The sequence below is a fragment of the Cyprinus carpio genome, chromosome B25 (assembly GCF_018340385.1).
Source record: "Cyprinus carpio isolate SPL01 chromosome B25, ASM1834038v1, whole genome shotgun sequence".
In the NCBI taxonomy this organism is placed as follows: domain Eukaryota; kingdom Metazoa; phylum Chordata; class Actinopteri; order Cypriniformes; family Cyprinidae; genus Cyprinus; species Cyprinus carpio.
Window position 1 is genome coordinate 13,704,460 of NC_056621.1, and position 19,239 is coordinate 13,723,698.

At 35.8% G+C, this 19,239-nt stretch overlaps 1 protein-coding gene across 8 annotated transcripts in view; it reads right to left on the minus strand.

The window, feature by feature from the left end:
* LOC109064466 (membrane-associated guanylate kinase, WW and PDZ domain-containing protein 2-like) overlaps window positions 1–19,239 on the minus strand; it is a 76,855-nt gene that overhangs the window by 7,604 nt on the left and 50,012 nt on the right. For 2 of the 8 annotated variants that reach the window (XM_042752841.1, XM_042752849.1), the window contains exons 7-15: window positions 15,680–15,737; window positions 15,422–15,543; window positions 15,040–15,222; window positions 11,192–11,700; window positions 10,823–10,988; window positions 5,903–5,934; window positions 2,893–3,070; window positions 856–891; window positions 284–429 (exon numbers count right to left, since the gene is read on the minus strand). In XM_042752841.1, coding sequence (XP_042608775.1) covers window positions 284–429; window positions 856–891; window positions 2,893–3,070; window positions 5,903–5,934; window positions 10,823–10,988; window positions 11,192–11,700; window positions 15,040–15,222; window positions 15,422–15,543; window positions 15,680–15,737 — 1,430 coding nt within the window. The remainder of the gene's footprint in view (window positions 1–283; window positions 430–855; window positions 892–2,892; window positions 3,071–5,902; window positions 5,935–10,822; window positions 10,989–11,191; window positions 11,701–15,039; window positions 15,223–15,421; window positions 15,544–15,679; window positions 15,738–19,239) is intronic. The other 6 variants (XM_042752844.1, XM_042752842.1, XM_042752843.1 and 3 more) reach the window with 6 other exon arrangements.

Sequence of the window (19,239 nt, forward strand, 5' to 3'; positions counted from 1 at the left end):
TTGGTCAGTATTACTTTTCACTGTTTTGGTCAAATAAATGTAGCTTAAGTAATCATAAGAAACTTATTTCAAAAACATTAAAAAGCTCTAATAAACACTACCTAAATTTTCAAAACTATAATAACCACAACACTCATATACCATATTACCATGGTACATGCCCCCCCCAAAAAAATGTTTTTCCTATGGTAATGTTGTATAAGCAGCTGAAGGAAGCAGGAAATGTTTTTTTTTTTTCAGGTATGTTTCCATCTGCTGCTCATGGAGCTGTACAGATATGAACCGGTATCTGTTTATCCTGCCCCATACGAGCCTTGTCACGGGCCTCCGGACTCACAGCCTGCACCGCCTCGTCTCCACCCAGGATCCTAAAGCCGAAGCCGATCTTCTCACGCAGCAGGTGCACTTCCACTTCCTGATACTCCACACCTGAGGAACAAGACTCACAGTTTAGATCACACACACCAAACTCAAGAGTGATTTAAATCATGCTGCTTCCTTGGTTAGCGATATTTAACCACCTAACAACCAAACAGCAACACATTAAAATCCACTCTAAGATCCTATAAAATATAAGAAGTGATCATGTTTGACATGAAAGCAAAGAGCAGAACTTCTTCAAACCGTTCCTAAACCTGAAGGATCAGAGAACGCCGCACGTTATGTAGGTCACCTCACAAACTGGAGTGCTGAACCTTCTGATGTAGTGGAGAATAAGAGTATAGTGGTAGACAGAGAGCTAAATATAGAGCACTGAAGTCACATGGGTTACATAAATTAGCTAATGAAATGTGACTAACAGCATATGTGCTCTGTGACATAAAGAAAGGGAAAGCAGCACATTCCTCTACTTGCCTGTAGAGTCTGTCAGCGTCCGAGGAGGGACTGGCTCTGTGTGAATGAGAAATGAGAGCTTCAAACAATCAAATTATTTCAAAATACTTTGTACTGTCAACTGGCTTTATGCATTATTTAGACTCATTACAAGAAACCTGTCAAGAACTTTAGAGGCTCATATTTCACCTCAAATTGACAAGAAATAAATATAAAATACATTTGAAAACTAGGCCTATTTTTTCCTGGTTGTGACATTATTTTCATGAAAATAAAGCACATTTTGCTTTCCAATTGGCATTAATATATTTGAAAAAAGATTATTTAAACTGTTACATTATATTTATTAACTTTTTCTTTCTTTCTTTCTTTATTTCCATGACTTTTCCATGACCAGTCTAGTTGTTGTTTGTGATAATTGGATTACTTTTGTAAAAAAAAAAAAAAATTTATTTACAGACCATTTCGCTAAAGACTCACTTTGTTAAATTTTTTTGGTGACTCTGTATGGCTTGTGAGCAAATATAATTTACACTAGAGCACATTCCAGCTGATGAAATTTAAAAAAGTATACTCATTACATAATATTTAATATCAAACCAATTTTTAAGATAATGATTTAAGATTATTAATTTCATCAGTTTCCGGGGCATAAGCTGCGTTTCCTTTCTGAATGAATGCACGTTTTGAACGAATTGTGTGATAAAGAGAGCAATTTATTCTTGAATAAATCAGCAGTTTGAATAAATCAAATGAATGAATGACTCAATGACTTACTCATAAAGACATTAACCGCCACCTGCTGGCAATTTTAGTTTCTTATCTAGAGTGAATCACTTCACTAAAAAATAAAAATAATAAAAATAATAAAGTGATAGTTCACCCAAAAAGAAAGATTCTGTCATCATTTACTCACCCTCATGTCGTTTCAAACCTGTATCACTTGCTTTCTTTTATGGAACATAAAAGAAAATAATGAAGAATGTTGGTAAGCAGAAGAAAAAGAATTTTGGTAACCAAGCTAATTTGGTTACCAATGACTTTCACTGTATGAACAAAAATACTGAGATGTTTCTCAAATAATCTTCCAAATAATCTCCATTAATTCTCCATAATTCCATATTATCCTAAACGTATATTAAAACTTTTATTATCTAAATAATAAAATTAAAAATAAATAAATGTTGAATCGAGTAAAATATTTCCTACTAAAGTTACTTTTTGTAATATCTACATGATAATTTGTGTAATTTAACACACAATAATGGTTTTAAAATATCTTTTGGGGGTATTTTCACAGCCAAATTTAATTTGGTATTAATTAGATTAACTAACTGCCATATCCTTTTGAATCGACTGACAGCCATAATATGATAATATATAGAGTATATAATCTATATATATATATATATATATATATTATATATACATACATATACACACACACACACATATATACAGTCAAACCCAAAACATTTCTCATATTATCACAGTTTTTTCGCTATAGTTTAGAAAATGAAAATAAAATACGACAAGAACTCTGTGTCAGAATAAATTCCTCTTGATAATGTCAGGTAACTTTGATGTAAAGGTATGTAATTAATTTGGTTGAATAGCTGTCAGCTGTTAAATTTAAGTACACAATTAACACAATTAATTAAATACCAATTTCGGTCGACCAATTACCATGCAATGCTTCATTTTGTTCAGTCTGTTGTGTAAAAAGGTCACATTAGCAATTAAAGGATAAAACACTTAAGCAAAACATAGTCAGGTCAAAGTTTTTTTATCATCAGTTTTACTGGTAGTCCACTGTATGAAGAATTTTTGGGTATAATATTTCAGTTTACTTTATTTTGCTATCCTCACTTACATAATTGAACTATAGTGTCCTGCACTCAATAGAAAAAAAAAAATATAACAAATTATATCTGGTGTCTGAATAATTTTTGGTTTGACTATACATATACAGTATACATATATAAATCTAAGAAGTTTGAAATATTTTATAAAGTCATTTACAAACAACTAGAAAGCAACTAAAATCTCTTGACTTACGTCTGCTTTCATAAATGGCACGTGACTTCTCATAGAGGTCGTAGGGGTCCGGCTTGCCCAGGTAGAAGGGCTCTGTATCCGGAAAAGAGGAGCGATGGAGCGTCTGGCCGGGATGAGGGGCACCGTGGGGGAGCAAAGCAGCCGACAAGCTGGTCTGGGGGCTTCCTTGAGTGTCCCACTGTATGGACAACACAGATATGGACTGGTTTGAGTGGATAATATACATACATGCACCAAAAAGAAGTGCAAATCGCTCATGTACATCCTTTAAAAGTTGAAGAGGAGAACGTTCGGCGTATCATAAAGGTGACCCCTGTCATTACTCCTGTCCTCTTTCTGTGAGAAGAGAGTTTAGCAGTCCAATCGCTCTCTCGGGAGGTTCAGTGGGGAGATGAATTAAGCCCTAAGTGAGGGCCTGAAGTGTGAAGCCAAGTATCTGTGCTACAGTCATGCGCCCCGGGGGCTAATGGATCCTATTTCCTGTGAGCTGTTCATTTCACCTGCAGCTCTCTCCGCTTAACCTGCCAATTCCATTACGAGCCCTGAATCCAGCAGAACTGGACGGCTTCCTGAAAATGATGTATCTTACACCGGGATTAAGAGGTGAACTCACATGAAATTAGATATCATTCTAGAAATACCTAAATGTGTTAAATGAAATGTTGCATTACTTTACAAGGCTTCGAAGAAACTTAACCTGGGATGTGTAGTCCATTTAGTTTCGCAAACACCATTTGTGGATCTGCAATGCAATTAAGACATGTAAAACTAAGGAAGATTATACAAGTGAAACAAAAAAACTATATACTGCTAAATATAGCCTTTTATTACACGACTTGCTGGAATACACACCCACACACACACATACATATATACATACATACATATATATACACATTTTATATATATATATATCTATATATACATCTATATATATATATATAATAGTATATATATATATATATATATATATATAATAATCTATATATTATAAAAAATCCATAGTTAAACTACAAATGAAACTAAACCAAAAACAACAAAAAAAAAAAAAAAAAATAACAAATAATAAAAAAACTACAAATGAAACTAAATTTAAAACCACAAAAAAAGTTACTCAAAATAAAATAAATGTTAACTGAAATACAATAAACCACTTTTTTTTTATGCTGTTTGCAAGCAACAGATTTTTCATATATGGTATAACATTAAATATTCTATTTAATTTTCTTTCATGTACTACAAACTATATAGGTTCGGGTTTCGGATATATCCATATAAAACATATATTTACCTAAACTAATGACTAATAAATTAAAACTTGAAACTGAAACTAAATTTAAAACCACAATTTTTTTTTACTCCAAATAAAATATATACAATATATACATATTTTATTTTATCCAAATAAAATATATACAATATATACATATTTTATTTTAGCTATTTGCAAAGGCAACACTTTTTCATTTTAATTTAGTTAAACTTAATGAACTAAAATAAACTGAAAGAAAAAGTTAAAAACAATGTAGACACATATACTACAAAACACAAAAACTACTAAAAATGACAGACAAAATTACAAAAAATGTTTTAACCGATTCAAACTTTTAATAAAAACGTTAAAATTTCAATATTATGCAATAACACTATTTGAAATATTATGGATATTATTATGGATAAATGTTATGGATATATGGATAATAACCTTGCCATAATTTGCATGTGAAATGTGAAAGTGGTTTCTTTTGTAAAATAAATAGTCATTGAAAAAACAAACCCCATAGATTTGGAGTGACATGAGGGTGAGTAAATAATGACAGAATTTTCATTTTTGTGTGAACCCTCTCTTTAATATTTAAAACTTCAAATGAATCCATTTTCAGAAACGAGGAGTTTTGTTTTTGAGTTGGCCAGAGTTATAAATCACACGGCAGCATGATTGAGTCTGCGGCTCTCGAACCAAGAAGAAGAAATTCAAATTAATAACAACCATAATAATCTCTTCTAATAATAACTCCTCATCATAAAAAAAACAAACAGAGCTCCACCCACACAAACAAACACACATATTAAAGAGGCACACTTTGCTGTCAGTTAAAGCTTTTTGTTTGCTAATGCAGCAGCACAAGAGGCATACTGATGAAGCAGGCCACCCATGGCCACTGCGTTAATGCATCTGTCACCCGGGACATTTCCATGTCGGGTTTCATCAGAGTGTTATCCAGACCAGCGCGCCGCTGAACACGTGCTGAGACTGAGAAGTCATGGCTGTGCGTTTGTCTTTAACACCAATCGGAGATTGATGCAGCAAATGTGCTTGAGCTGCAGAGGCATTTCAGCCATCAGACGCTGGTCTAAGATCACTGCTAAAGGGCAGCAGCTAGCCAGAGGTGTGCAGATGCTCAAATCCTCTTATGTTCAAAATAAAAGTTTTTGTTTACATAGTATATGTGTGTGTACTGTGTATATTTATTATGTATATTTAAATACACACACATGCATGTATATATTTAAGAAAAATATTTTACGTTTATATATTAAATATATTTATATACAATTTTAATTGTATTATTACAATATAAACTGTATATGTGTGTATTTATACATACATAATAAATATACATAGTACACACAGATTTATTATGTAAATAAAAACTTTTATTTTGATTGAGTCTGTGGGTCTCGGGGACCGAGGAGGAGGAATTTCAATTGAGTATCACCTACATTTTTGCATGAGATCAGGTTGGCTCAGAAGACTCATTCATTCAGGAATCATACAACTCTGCTTGCTCTGTCTGCTTTGTTCAATATTTATAGCTGTGTTGCGGTGCCACTGAATAATTGTGCAGGAAATGTCCAAGTATTTTATGGCACTGAGTCCACATCAGTGGAAAAAAGCATGCGTTACTGTTAATGGAACCGAATGTCATTACTTTACAAGTCTTTGAATTTACAGCAGGTATCAAGGTCAGTTTAAGAACACGGAAAGAAAATATTTCAAATAATTTACCTGTTTTGTGGGATCCCAGGGTGTGTAGAGGCCTGACAGAGAAAGAACGAGAGAATGATACATATCATTAGATCTAAGGAGTAAAAATTCATAATCGTTGCATAATATTCATCCATTTTTCTCTTATCTTTGTTGTCCTGTAGGCAGTGAGGAAAGTTTATTGCATTAATTTGCAAGGTAATTACATCATTAGCTTTGAGCAGATGCCAAACTCATCTTAAATAAAAAGACTAAAATTGAGCCTGCCAAACAGTATTTCGTATCGTAAGGGAGACAGAAGACTCTAAACTAGATTTTTGACTTCCAGTCAGTTCTGAATGATTCTGAAATAAGAATGGCCAGAAATGTTTTTAGCATATGTGTTGAATCTATATCACTTTATATCACTCAGCATCACTGGCCTCATTCATATCGGACAAATATCTGTAGCAAAATGTCTAAGTATTAGTATTAGGATAATCAGAAGAAAATTTAGGATTATGATCACATACAAGAAAAATAAATGGAAACTAGTATTTTTACCATTTTAACGGTATATCATATATTATGTACAGTACTGCAAAAATAAGTTTCTTAATTAGTGTTTCTGTCTGACTCATTATAGACTCCACTGACATGTTTTTCTTGTTTTATTAAAAAAGTGCCAATGGGGTCAGAAAAACTTATATTGAATAGTGTGTTTATATTAATAATATTGTATAGATGACCCAAATTACATCTAAATCAACTATTTTTTTATATAAAGTATCGTACTGACTACATTATTTACACTAACAGAAATCCATTTAAAAGGTCAGACTGGGTAGGAATAACTGTATAGTTACAACCACACATTTCACTTTTTACAATATGCAAAGAACTACCGCAATACTGTTTTATTCTGAGTTCCCCATATAATAAAATGCATGATATGCATTTGTGATATGACTGTCAGTGATATGATGAAGGCTGTTTAAGATTCATCTGCAATGTGATTAAACCATGGCCAGAGGTGCTATGAGAATAATGAGTTACGACTTTTCATTTCTTAGTTCAACTGCACAGCCTATATTGTGAGTCTTTGTTCTTCTCTGTGCATGAAAATGTGCACGCATGTGTACGTCTGGATATGTGTATGTGAGCATTTTTCTGCCTGCTTAAACTAACAGGATTACATCAAACGCTATATGACCAGGACTAGACTTGGCAGCGAAGGGCTAAACATAAAGCCTTGGGCAAACGTTCACAGTCGTGCCACTCCACAAGTCCTCCTCCTCCCCCGATGCATCACAAAAGAAGCCATATGGAGAAGAAAAAGCAGAGAACTTTGATCTAGCTTGTGTTCAAGGCTTCAAGGATTTGTTCTCTTATTTCTTGATTGCCGCATTCGGATGTAAACACTGAAACAACCTTCAAAAAATTCAAACTTCAAAGTTCTGTCAGTGGCCTCATGTCGTGCGTCTCTCTCCGGTGAAGCCTGAAAGGTGAGTCAGATGGAATCACGAGGGATTCGGGGTGACTGTCAGCTCCGAGTTCTCCGAGACCCCGATGGAATAGAGCCAAGAGGATGTAAGAGAGCTGTCTGCACTGCTGAAATGCCACGGCCCTGATGATATTTCCATCAGTACAGGGAGTCAGAGGAGTATAGTTATCACCTCACACCTGCCTGTCCAGACCTACCTGAGATGTCAATAATCCTCATAAAAGAAGTGCAGAGAGGAAGACGGACTGTGGATTTGTGCTCTGAATGCTGCACTAATAAGGTAGAGAAATGGGAATCGTAAGAACAATTCTGGTTCCTTAATGATTCTTTTAGTACTCTGGGCAAATTTGGAGATAAGAGATACATTTCTTATTGCATTTACCTCCCTCAGCAGTCTGTTACCAAATGAGATCATTTCTGATTCCAACAGAAATAAATGTAGTGAAATTATTGCAAAAGTTGCATTTATGCACTTGGGTGCAAATGCAATCCAATTACTTGTCCTAAGTACGTCTGGGTGATATACTGAATATTTGCAGTATATATAATCATTATGATTTTGCCTGGCTGAATTACACACACACACACACACACACAAACACACACACACACAATATATATATATATATATATACTATATATATATATATATATACATATCATATATATATATATATACACACGTACAGATATAAAATATATCACGTTTGGAAACATTACTATTTTTTAATGTTTTTGAAAGAAGTCTCTTCTGCTCATCAAGCCTGCATTTATTTGATCAAAAATACGGAAAAAACAGTAATATTGTGAAATATTATTACAACTTAAAATAATAGTTTTTTATTTGAATATACTTTAAAGAAATAATTTATTCCTGTGATGCTCTGATTTTTTTTTCGTAAAATTTAAAAATGATATTTATGATATTTAAGAAATATCAAGATATATACTGAATGACAAAATATTGAGATTTTCTTTAGCTATATCATCCATCCCTAGTCCTAATTAAACACTAACAAATAAAAATATTAAACATATTTTATATATATTGTCAGACTGTCTTCTATTTCACTTCACAGCATCCTGTACAGTGTTTTTTTTTTTTTTCGTTTTTTTTGATGGAACCAATGGAACCAATTGTGATTTAGAAATTATTTATTTTTATTATTTGAAAAATAATTAATCTTAAATATATAACTGGCTCTGGTTTCAAGTTTGTGCGGACAGCGCAAAAGAAAGACCGTCTATGAATTCAGAATTCTCACCTTGTTCTGGTGTGAAATTATGCTTGTCTTGACATTTACTTGCCCATTCATCCCGCTGCTTTAAATAGATATGTTCATGTAAATTTATGTAAATTATGATAATATAAACTCTTCACGTCACCAAGAATAAATGACATCTCCTCAATCAGCATCTATTTCAGAGTACTCCCTCAGTGATACCTGCTGGGAAGCAACTCGCTCTGATTGGCCTGATCGCCGAACGCCCCCGCCCCCCTCGAGCCACTCTGCATTCTGATTCGTCTGCCTGTTTATGTCCACAGCTCAGTGTGGGAGTCGTGCTTTAATTAGAGAACTGGGGGAAAGAGCTGTGAACATGGCCGGCGCTGACCGGGCTCTTGGCAGAACGCCGGCAGGAAACTGAATGGTCTCACACTTAGCCAGTGAGTCACATGGCACCGTCTCACGCTCCCTTACAAGAGGCTGTGGAGTGATTCCTGAGAGCTCCTTTAAGACCGTAGCCTTCGATATAGTCATGAAACACGCAGAGGAGGTGAGAACAGACGCACTGCGTAATTGTCAGGAAGCGTGGACGTAATTACTTGATTGATGGTGGTTTAGAGGAACAGACAAGCATCTTAAGAACACATATCAGGGTTACTGTACACATGGAGAGACTGTAGCCTTCTTCAAGATAGTTTCTATTAATTGCCTCATTCATTTTCATTCTAAGAATATCCTAATTAAGAAGGGCGATAAAATATTACGCTCTGCACGGACATTTTAATGAAAGTAAGCACTCCGATAAGTGGACATGCATGGAATTAGTAGATTAGCTTGGCTCCAGTCTGAATATGCTAATAACTGTCCCCAGCTCTTGCCAAGAGATGATACAGTGTGCAATCTTGTGAAGGCTTTGCTAAAATTGCCCAAAAACAGCTCATCAGCTTCAGTTATTCTGAAAGAAAACAGCTTGAGTCTGAGAAATTGAGACGTACTGGTTAGTTTGGGAGGCAAAGCACATCTAGGAGTGTATAATAGAAACGTTTCTCTCCTCTTATTTCAAAATCTTGCTGAATCAAAGTTTAAGGCAAGTTCAGAATGCTTAGAAAAGACAGAAGCACTGAAGCGTACAAAGTTACTTTCAGCATTTCAACCAAAACTTTAAAGGAAAAGATCACCCCAAAATGATATTCTGCAATCTTTAAATAATTATCACCAATTTAAAAGCAAAAATTGAGTAAAATCCAAATAAAACAACAACAATAAGTATTTATTAACATCCAAATATAACAACAACTATATTCTATATTAATAAATTATTAAAATTATTATTTAGAGGTTATTTTAATAGACTTAAATTTTTTTTTTTCTAACAAAAAAAATCTCATAATACCTCCAAAAAAACTAACAACACACATGTTTTGAACCTTTTACACACCTATTAACCAATATATGCAATTGTTGTACTGAAAAATTCTCCTTTTGTGTTCAACACACAAAAAAAAAGACAAACAGGGTGAGTAGATACAAAGCGGCAACCTCCCGCTCTCTCTCGTGAAGCCGCAACCCCCGCTCTCATCACCTCGCTCCGTGAAGCCAACAAGGGCAGAGTGACTAAAACTGTGATTGCATCAACTGGCCACTAGAGGCCTTTTTTTCTCCAAAAGGGAGTCTGCCAGTTCCATAGACTCCCCATGTTTAAAATGCCCAACTTTTCTACAGCAGCAAAAAACATGTTTACCGACTGGTACAAAATTAAAATTTTTGGTCTATATAGCTAATTTTGCCTTCAGGGACAAACTGTGAGGGGGGTGAATTTTTTATACGTCAATCCTTTGTAAAATTATATTAAGCCTAAAGTTCTGCATAATTAAGGGCGTGGCCACTTGAGTGACAGGTGGATTGCCGCTGCTGACACCGCTGTCGAACTAGGTGGGCGTGGCTTCAGCAACCAGCTCCCGCCTTTTTGCTCATTATTGATGAGTGGCGCACTGCCAAGATGGCGACGGCCCGCTTTGCCCACTTTGAGCTTCAAAAACGCTCTTCAGAAAACTACGGGTGACGTCACAGACACTACGTCCATGTTTTTATACAGTCTATGGTAGATACCGACAGAAATTCTAATTTTCAGTGAACACTGTACTTTGCCAAGGTCTGACGGAGATATCAGGAAACTTTCAGCACGTTTCTGATGAACTTGGTTTTAAAAATGAAGGGTGGAAATGTGCGCACCTGCTGCTGCTCCTCTCTGAATGACAAGCGTAGCCTCTGTTCCCACTGGACAGTCCTTGAGCAGCTGCACCACCTGTGTGTGGTTGAGTCCCTGGAGACCCTTCTGATTAATCTCCACCATCAAATCTCCTTCACATAACCCCGGACAACCCTGCGGCTCCAGAACCTGATCCAAACATACAGAAATAACTATGACACATATCATGCTTGATATATAGAAATATAAATATATAAATATACATAACTGGTCATTTTCCAATAAAAAATTATATATAATTTGTTTTCTAAAATAACACGAATAAAATATATTTATTTGGATGGATGGATGGATGGATGGATGGATGGATGGATGGATGGATATCATCGCACCTGTTTGACTCTTTGCCCTGTGGGACTGTCGGCAATGGTGAACCCGAAACCCTCTGTGCCTTTGGTTATAGTGAGACTCAGAAGTTCAGGGGCCACTTGAGCACCGGTGGTTGCGCCTGAGGATGACGCCATGGAGACGCTGTCATCGGGTGGGGGTCCCGGTGTGGTCAGGGATGGAGGCTGAGAGCCATCAAGGTGTGTGTCTCCAGGATGGGGATGCGGGGTAAAGCCCTCACTGTGCTCGGGTACTAAGCGTCCAGTCAAAGACATGTACTCCATGTAATTTTCATAGTTGTTCCTTCCATTGAGCAGCAGTGGGTGATCCACTAGGCCCAAAGGGGGCCTGGAGGAACTAGCGGAGGGGTCTTCTGGGTCATAAGGGAGAGGGTATCCTCGACACAGCACCAGGGTGACACTCTGTCCAATAGGGACAGACTGGAAAACCTTCACCACATCTGCATGGGTGGTGCCCAAAACACAGATGTCATTGATGTAGACGATCACATCACCTGATGAAGAAATAATGAACAAAAATGAAGGAACTAAACAAAATATGAAGCCTCATACTCCCAAGTACATTATGTCATCACTATCATATCTACCACTCGCTCAGAGAGCATATATCCTGAAACTGGCTTAATTATTAAGAATATCGGCTCATTACATTTTACTGTAATTTTATGCTAAAGTACTCGTTTTACAGACATGTCCTGGCTAGGATTTCTAAATTGCCTAAAATGTCTGGTTTTGGTTTTGGTTTGCTGTTGACATGATCTCTGCAGACCACATACATTATATGTATGCATATTTACATTATTTTGACAATTCTCGCTCTCCCGCCTTCTTGCACACCATGATTGGTCGATTATGTACAATGCCTGCATGCTATTGGTCAAGCTACATTTCAGTCATTACTTCAAGTATGAAAACCCTGTTTAAATGTATTTGTTCCTTATTAAAGTACACCTTGTTAGCTTAGCAACATGCTAATATTAAATACTATTGGAACCAACTGTAATTTGAGTCTCCTACTCAATGTTTGTGTTATTTATTAGCCGAAAAAAATATTGTTTTGATGATTCCAACATGATCCCTTTTGGAAAATTAATCATGGGTTTTACTAAAAGTGGCATACTGATTACATTCCATTTATATAACTATAGTTTTATGACGAATACCATTGTTAAACTATGGTTACTGTAGCAAAACCATGGATTTTTGGTTTCTTTTGCAGTAAAACCATGGTTAATTCTGTAAAGAATTGTTCATTCATGTTGTTATTGTTATACAATAGTAATGGTGTGGATTTCGCTCTTCTCACAGAACTAAAACAATTATTAAAGGGATAGTTAACCCAAAAATGAAAATTAATTGAAAATCTGGTCATTAATTACTCATCCTCATGTCGTTCTAAACCCGTAAGACCTTCGTTCATCTTCAGAACACAAATTAAGATATTTTTGATGAAATCCGAGAGCTTTCTGACCCTCCATAGACAGCAACGCAATTGATGCGTTCAAGGCCCAGAAAGGTAGTAAGGACATCATTAAAATAGTCCTATTATAAAATAGCCCTGCTATTACGTCATGTTTAAAGACACATACTCAGGATTAATAAAATAGACATTCTTTGACCCAAATTTACTAAATCATATAATTTCGGATTTAAGACATCTCCACACATACACAAAATGTTTTATTGCATAAGTGCAAACACCAACCGAGTGAGCTATCAGCAAAGCTGGCCAATAATGAGGCATCTTCGTAATAAAGGCAACCTGAGGCCTATTGAAACAAGCCAACTGTGTATGTGTGTGCGGAATAGAGAAGGATTTCTATAAAAGGACCCCCATCAAAAGTGGATAAAACACACAAGATCCCACCAAAGCCCAGATTGCAACGCTAGCTGGAGGCATATGCAAATAAAGCCACTGCCAGCATCATTATCTGTGAGGGCCTTGGGAAGTGATGTCATCTTCAGACCACACAGATGCGATACACTTCTAAAGTTAACAGATGATCAAGGAAACGAACAGGCCATCCAGAAAGGTAGAGTCGCAGCGAGCACACAAGTTTCCCATACTAGGTTAAGAGTTCCTCAACAAGGGTATTGAGAACTTATGAAAAAGCAGCAAATAAGCCATCGGCGTCCGCCTGTGATGACTCACTCAAAGACGCTCTTTCATCACAGAAAAACACACTGCGACAGGCGTGACCTTGCGCTAGCTCTGTGCAAGCTATTAGGGACTGCTGTCAAGCCGTGGCTACAGGGATAATGATGTTTCCTAGCACATGCACTGAGGGTTTTCTCCTGAAATCTAAGGTCACGGCTCATCACTGCATATATATCGATTAGTGCCTGTGTATTAAAAGGGTTGCGTAATTTTAAATTCGTAATTCCAAACAGTTCGGTGAAATTGGACAATTAGGCCTGCAGACATTGTTTGTGTTCCTTAGCAACAGTAACTATGGTTGGTGTGACAATCACTGGTAATAAAACGGAAAGGTGTCACTGAAATTATTTTTATATTTTATCTTATTTTATCGCTTGGACAAATTCAGAAAACAAATTATTAAATTGTTAAAAAAAATAAAATAATTATATATAAATATTTATTATATATATATAAAATATATTTCCACAACTATTACCACAACTGCTAATAATTATGTATATTATTAATTATATTAAAACATTATATTTTACTTGGTTATACAATACTATACACACAATATTTACTTACATTTCATATAATACACATCTATTTATATATATATATATATACACATACAGTATATATTTGTGTGTGTGTGCATAAATGTTGTTAATAGGATTATTAATAAATAACTTTTACATCAAAACAACTACATTCATTTACATTAAATGACCTCAATTCACCTTTCTGCTAGAATACAAGCATAAAGATTAGCACAAGATTATAACACAATGAAGAAGACAACATATGTCCTGAGTAGGGATGTAACGATTCACTCAACTCACGATTCGATTCACAATTTTTTTTTTACAAAATTATATTTAAGACATTATGAATTAAAGGTGTCCTTTTATTATTGCTTGGACAAAATGCTGTTCATTTCTTTGTGAAATTGAAATATAACTATAATAATATACTAATATAGCACTTGCATATTATTGCTCTTTTGTTAGTTTTGATTGCTTCTATTGTCCTCATCTGAAAGTCGCTTTGGATAAAAGTGTCTGCTAAATGACAAAATTTAAACAGAATGTAAATGCAAATAACAAAACTAAATTGAAATTTTAAAACAAGCCCAAAAATCAAATAAATAAGTAACACTTATAAAATAAATCTCTTCAATTAAACGAAATAAGGCTTTGTCTGTGCTCTTTCCATTTAAATTAGAGGCAACCACTGCATTCTGCATGCACGCAACTTGAGCAGTTTTTAATTTAAATTAGATTGTATAATTTCGAAATTTTGAAGCAAAAACAGAATGGTTTGACTTCAGTTTTGTGAAACTATACATAAAAAATATCTGCATGAAATTTCAGCGAACCACCTTAATGAGACGCAGATTCACTCTCTACCAGCAGGTGGCCCTTAAAGCCTTTCCTTGGTTTCTGCTGTAAACGAAGCAGCCCTGCACTTATGAACTTTAATATGCATTATACAGAGGCAAGAAGAAAAAAAAAAAAACATCTATACTTTTCTACAGACAGTAAGTTCCCCTCAAACATGGAAATGAATCGCAATTTGTTTAGCATCTCAACCGATTTGAATCGTCACATATTTGAATCGATTTTCAACCGGCTCGCGGTTAATCGTTACATCCCTAGTCCTGAGGTCCTGATTTCCTCGACCTTCTCACCTGTGTCCATCTTGCCATCTTGGGCTGCAGGTCCCTCAGGTATGACGCTCTTGACCTGTAGGAACTCGTCCGGCTCGTCTCCACCAATGATGGTGAAGCCGAATCCCATGTTGCTCTTCTGTAGCACCGTGGTGAGGAATGTCCCTTTGAGTTGTGTGGCGTCCCTCGTGAATGGAGGCTTTTCTGTGAAGACAAACACATATAAACAATCAGAGGAATACACGGCACAACGCACAGCCATCTCTACTGCATGGTCTTTGGTGCTTCAGTCAAGCTAAAGTGAAGTGAAAGTAGGGCACACCTGAGCAACCCGAAACCGAGAAACACCAATAAAACCAATTGGGTGAAGATGGCACATATGGGCCACAGAGAAAAGCAGTACCTCTATATATTGTGGGCAATGGCAGCGCCGATAGACCTTGACTTTGCATTTGCTGTTGCTGTTGCATCCTTCGTTTGGCCTCTAGGACGGGGTTCTCAAACTGTGTCCTTCTGTTAATGTGGCTGCGGGGCAGAACGAGCAGATATTTAAATCACGCTGGGACCCTCCCTCCCTCGGCACGCTTATTGAAGAGCATGACACGGATGATTCGGGGTCAGATTCGACTAAAATTTGAAAGAAGAATTCTGAAGAACTTACTCAACATAGTAACTGCCATAAATAGGGTCGTCTATTTTCTCCCAGCCATATGGAAGTTCTGTAAAAAATAAAAATAAAAAATAAAATAAAAAGATGGTTGGCACCTAGTTGCAAATGTTGTTTATCCCTGTTGCATGTGTATTTAATGTAGGCTGGGCTCTATTTTCTGTTTCCTTGCATAGTTTTGTTTTAAAACAATAAAAATTAAAGTGTGTGTGTGTGTGTGTGTGTGTGTACATGTGTATGTGTGTATACACACACACACACACATTTTCACATTTAAATTTTAATTGTTTTAGTTTTAGAGAAACAATAACAATTTACACATAATATTTGACTGATGAAGTATACATACACTACATATGTATAAAATATCAACTATTAAAAATATTTAAATATTAAATACATACATATGAAATATCAAATACTTAAAATATTTAAAAAGATTTCTGCAATGGAATTTAAATAATATATAAATATATAAACTAAAATAAATATCACTCAGAAAATGTAGAAATGTTGTTTTGGCAACAAATTTAAGTCAAAATACTACTATTATTAAAACATACTACTGTTACTAAAATTAAAACTGAAATAAAAATAAATGAACATTAGACAAATATTTTAAAATTATAAAATTATAAAAAATATAAAAATAAAAACATGAAACTAATAAAAATGATAAAAGCCCATAACCAAATTATTAAAATATAATCTAAGATTAAAATTAAAACGTTAAAAAAACCTTAAAAAATACAAAAATAGTGATTAAAATTAATACTATAATAGTACAGAAATAATGCTAAAATAATGAGAATACTGAGATTAATGAAAAATAGATAGAGTATACACACACAACAACAGTTATAACTATATTTCTTTCTTTATTTCTTTTAACAATATTTATATTTGATATTTAGATATTATATTTTTTATTCTTTTATTCTCATATTCTTTATCATGCCTATGTAAAGCAATCGGAATTAGAATTGTTTATTAAATGTGTTATATAAATCAAATTTCCTTGCCTTGATATTGCATTATTTAATCAGGCTTCAAGTGAAGTATTACCATAATTTCATATTCATAAATGATTACGACAATGGTAGAAAGGTGAACCTGAATGTATGAAACCTTCAGAAGCAACAAGCTTAAAATGAGCTATTTAATGCACGGCACAAAGCATGCATGTCATGAAAACATTCCTCACACTTTTCATTATACTGAAGCCCCGTCCAGTAAATCAATAACCCCAGGGATGCCTGCAGTGTTTGATAATACACAGCGCAAATCAGTCTAGACGTCTTTTAAAAACACATTCCCTGCGCATGCCAGAATTTGGACTCCGTATCCCAAACAATCCAGTCGGCCGTTCACGCTGGCAGTCAGTGTGTAAAACAAAGCTTAATTAGGACACACAGCGGTAAGTGAGGGGAGGTCTAGCAGCCCGAAGGTTACAGCCAATATACTTCCATGCAATTCAATCCGCCTGAGAGACACAAAACAAATTAAAGGTCTGGCGAAATCACCATGACAACAAAGGGCTGTCATCACGTGCAGCATTCAAGATGCTTTTTCCTGTGTGTGCTGTTTTTCAGCCAAATTTGACGTTATTGAAACATCAAGAAGAAATGGGCTACATGCGCAAACTCACACAGTAATCATCAAAAACATCACCAGTGGGACATGCTGCAGTTTTTGCCAGCATTCTTCAAAACATGTACATATACGTGCAGATGAAGTCATCTATGCATGTCTGAATAAACGGTGTGCACTAAACATGCACACGCACACAAACGCAAGGCTAAACCAAACAGTGCTTGAGGAACTACCTAAAAACCACTCATAACAACCTAGCAACCATTTTGAACACCAACACCTAGCAACCTTCTAGCAATGTCCTCGTAATGTCCACCACCAAACAATGCAATAATAACCAAACAATGTCCTAACAATCATAGCAATCACCTGAAATGACCTTACAATTACTCGGAATGCCCTAGATACTACCTAGCAACCAGTCAGAACACCCTAGCAACTACTAAACAATGCTTGATGAACTACCTAGCAAACACCATTTAGAACTCCCTAACAACCATCAAACAATACCCAAGCAACCACCAAACAATGCCCTAGCAACTGCCAAAACAATGCCCTAACAACCCCTCAGAACTCCCTGACAACCACCAAACAATGTCCAAGCAACCGCCAAACTATGCCTGAGCAACTCCCTAGCAACCATATCAACATAACAACAATATCCTACCAAGTGGACACTCAGAATGTCCTATCAACCACAAAGAGCACAGTAACAATTGCCCAAAATGACCTCACAAGCATTCAGAATACCCTAGAAACCAAGCAACCAGTCAGGACATACTAACAACCACCAAACACTGCTTGAGGAACTACCAAGCAACCACAAATTAGAACCCCCTGACAACCATCAAACAATGCCCAAGTAACCCCCCAAACAATGCCCTAGCAACCCCTCAGAACTCCCTGACAACCACCAAACAATAAACTACCAACCCCTCAGAACTCCCTGACAACCACCAAACAATGCCCTAGCAACCCCTTTAGAACACCCTAACAACCAACAAAAAATGTCCTAGAAGTGTAAACTCATAAAATGTTGTATCAACCACAAAGAACACCATAAGAATTACCTAAAATGACCTCACAAGCATTCAGAATACCCTAGAAACCATCTAGCAACATTCTAGCAACCACTCTAAACACCATAACAACCACCAAACTATTACAATGTCCAATCAGCCACAAAGAACACAGTAGCAATCACCTGAAATGACCTTATAACTATTCAGAACATCCTAGAAACCACCTAGCAATATCAAAGCAAATGCTTAGAAGCCCCTAGCAACCCCCAAGCAATGGCCTAGCAACCCTGCAGTAGTAAAAACAGGTATCAATGTTATTGTACCGCCCTAACAACCACTCAGAACTCCATAGCAACCCCCAAACAATGCCCTAGCAACCCTGCAAAAGTTTCTATAAAAAAAAACACCTATGCTGCGTCCCAAATCGCATACTATGCATCCTAAATAGTATTCGAAAATATAATTAGTATGTCCCAAATCATAGTATGTTTAAAAAAGTATGCCAAAGATTCCTGGATGGTCTACTACTTCCGGTTAGAATTCGAAGTGCAGATCGATGCAACTCTAATGGCTAATATTCCCCACAACACATTGCGCGGTGGATGAGGATTCGATTAGAACTACAAATACGCATAAAATGTGTTAAAGTACTACAAACATGGCGGATATACATGACCGACAGACAGGTAGAGAAAGGGATTTGAGTGATAAATAATCAATGTCTAACCTGATGAAAAATATAAATTTAATGTTATCCACGTTATATTTGATCTGCAACAACACTGTGAGCTTTTATAATGATACGTTTGGTCATTAACTTTTAAATGCATCATGCAAACACATGAGCAGAGTTCTCGGAATGATAGGCCTGCTCTGAGAGTGAAGTCATGAGGATTTGATTTGAATAAAACTAGCGTCATATCACATGCACAGAACTGT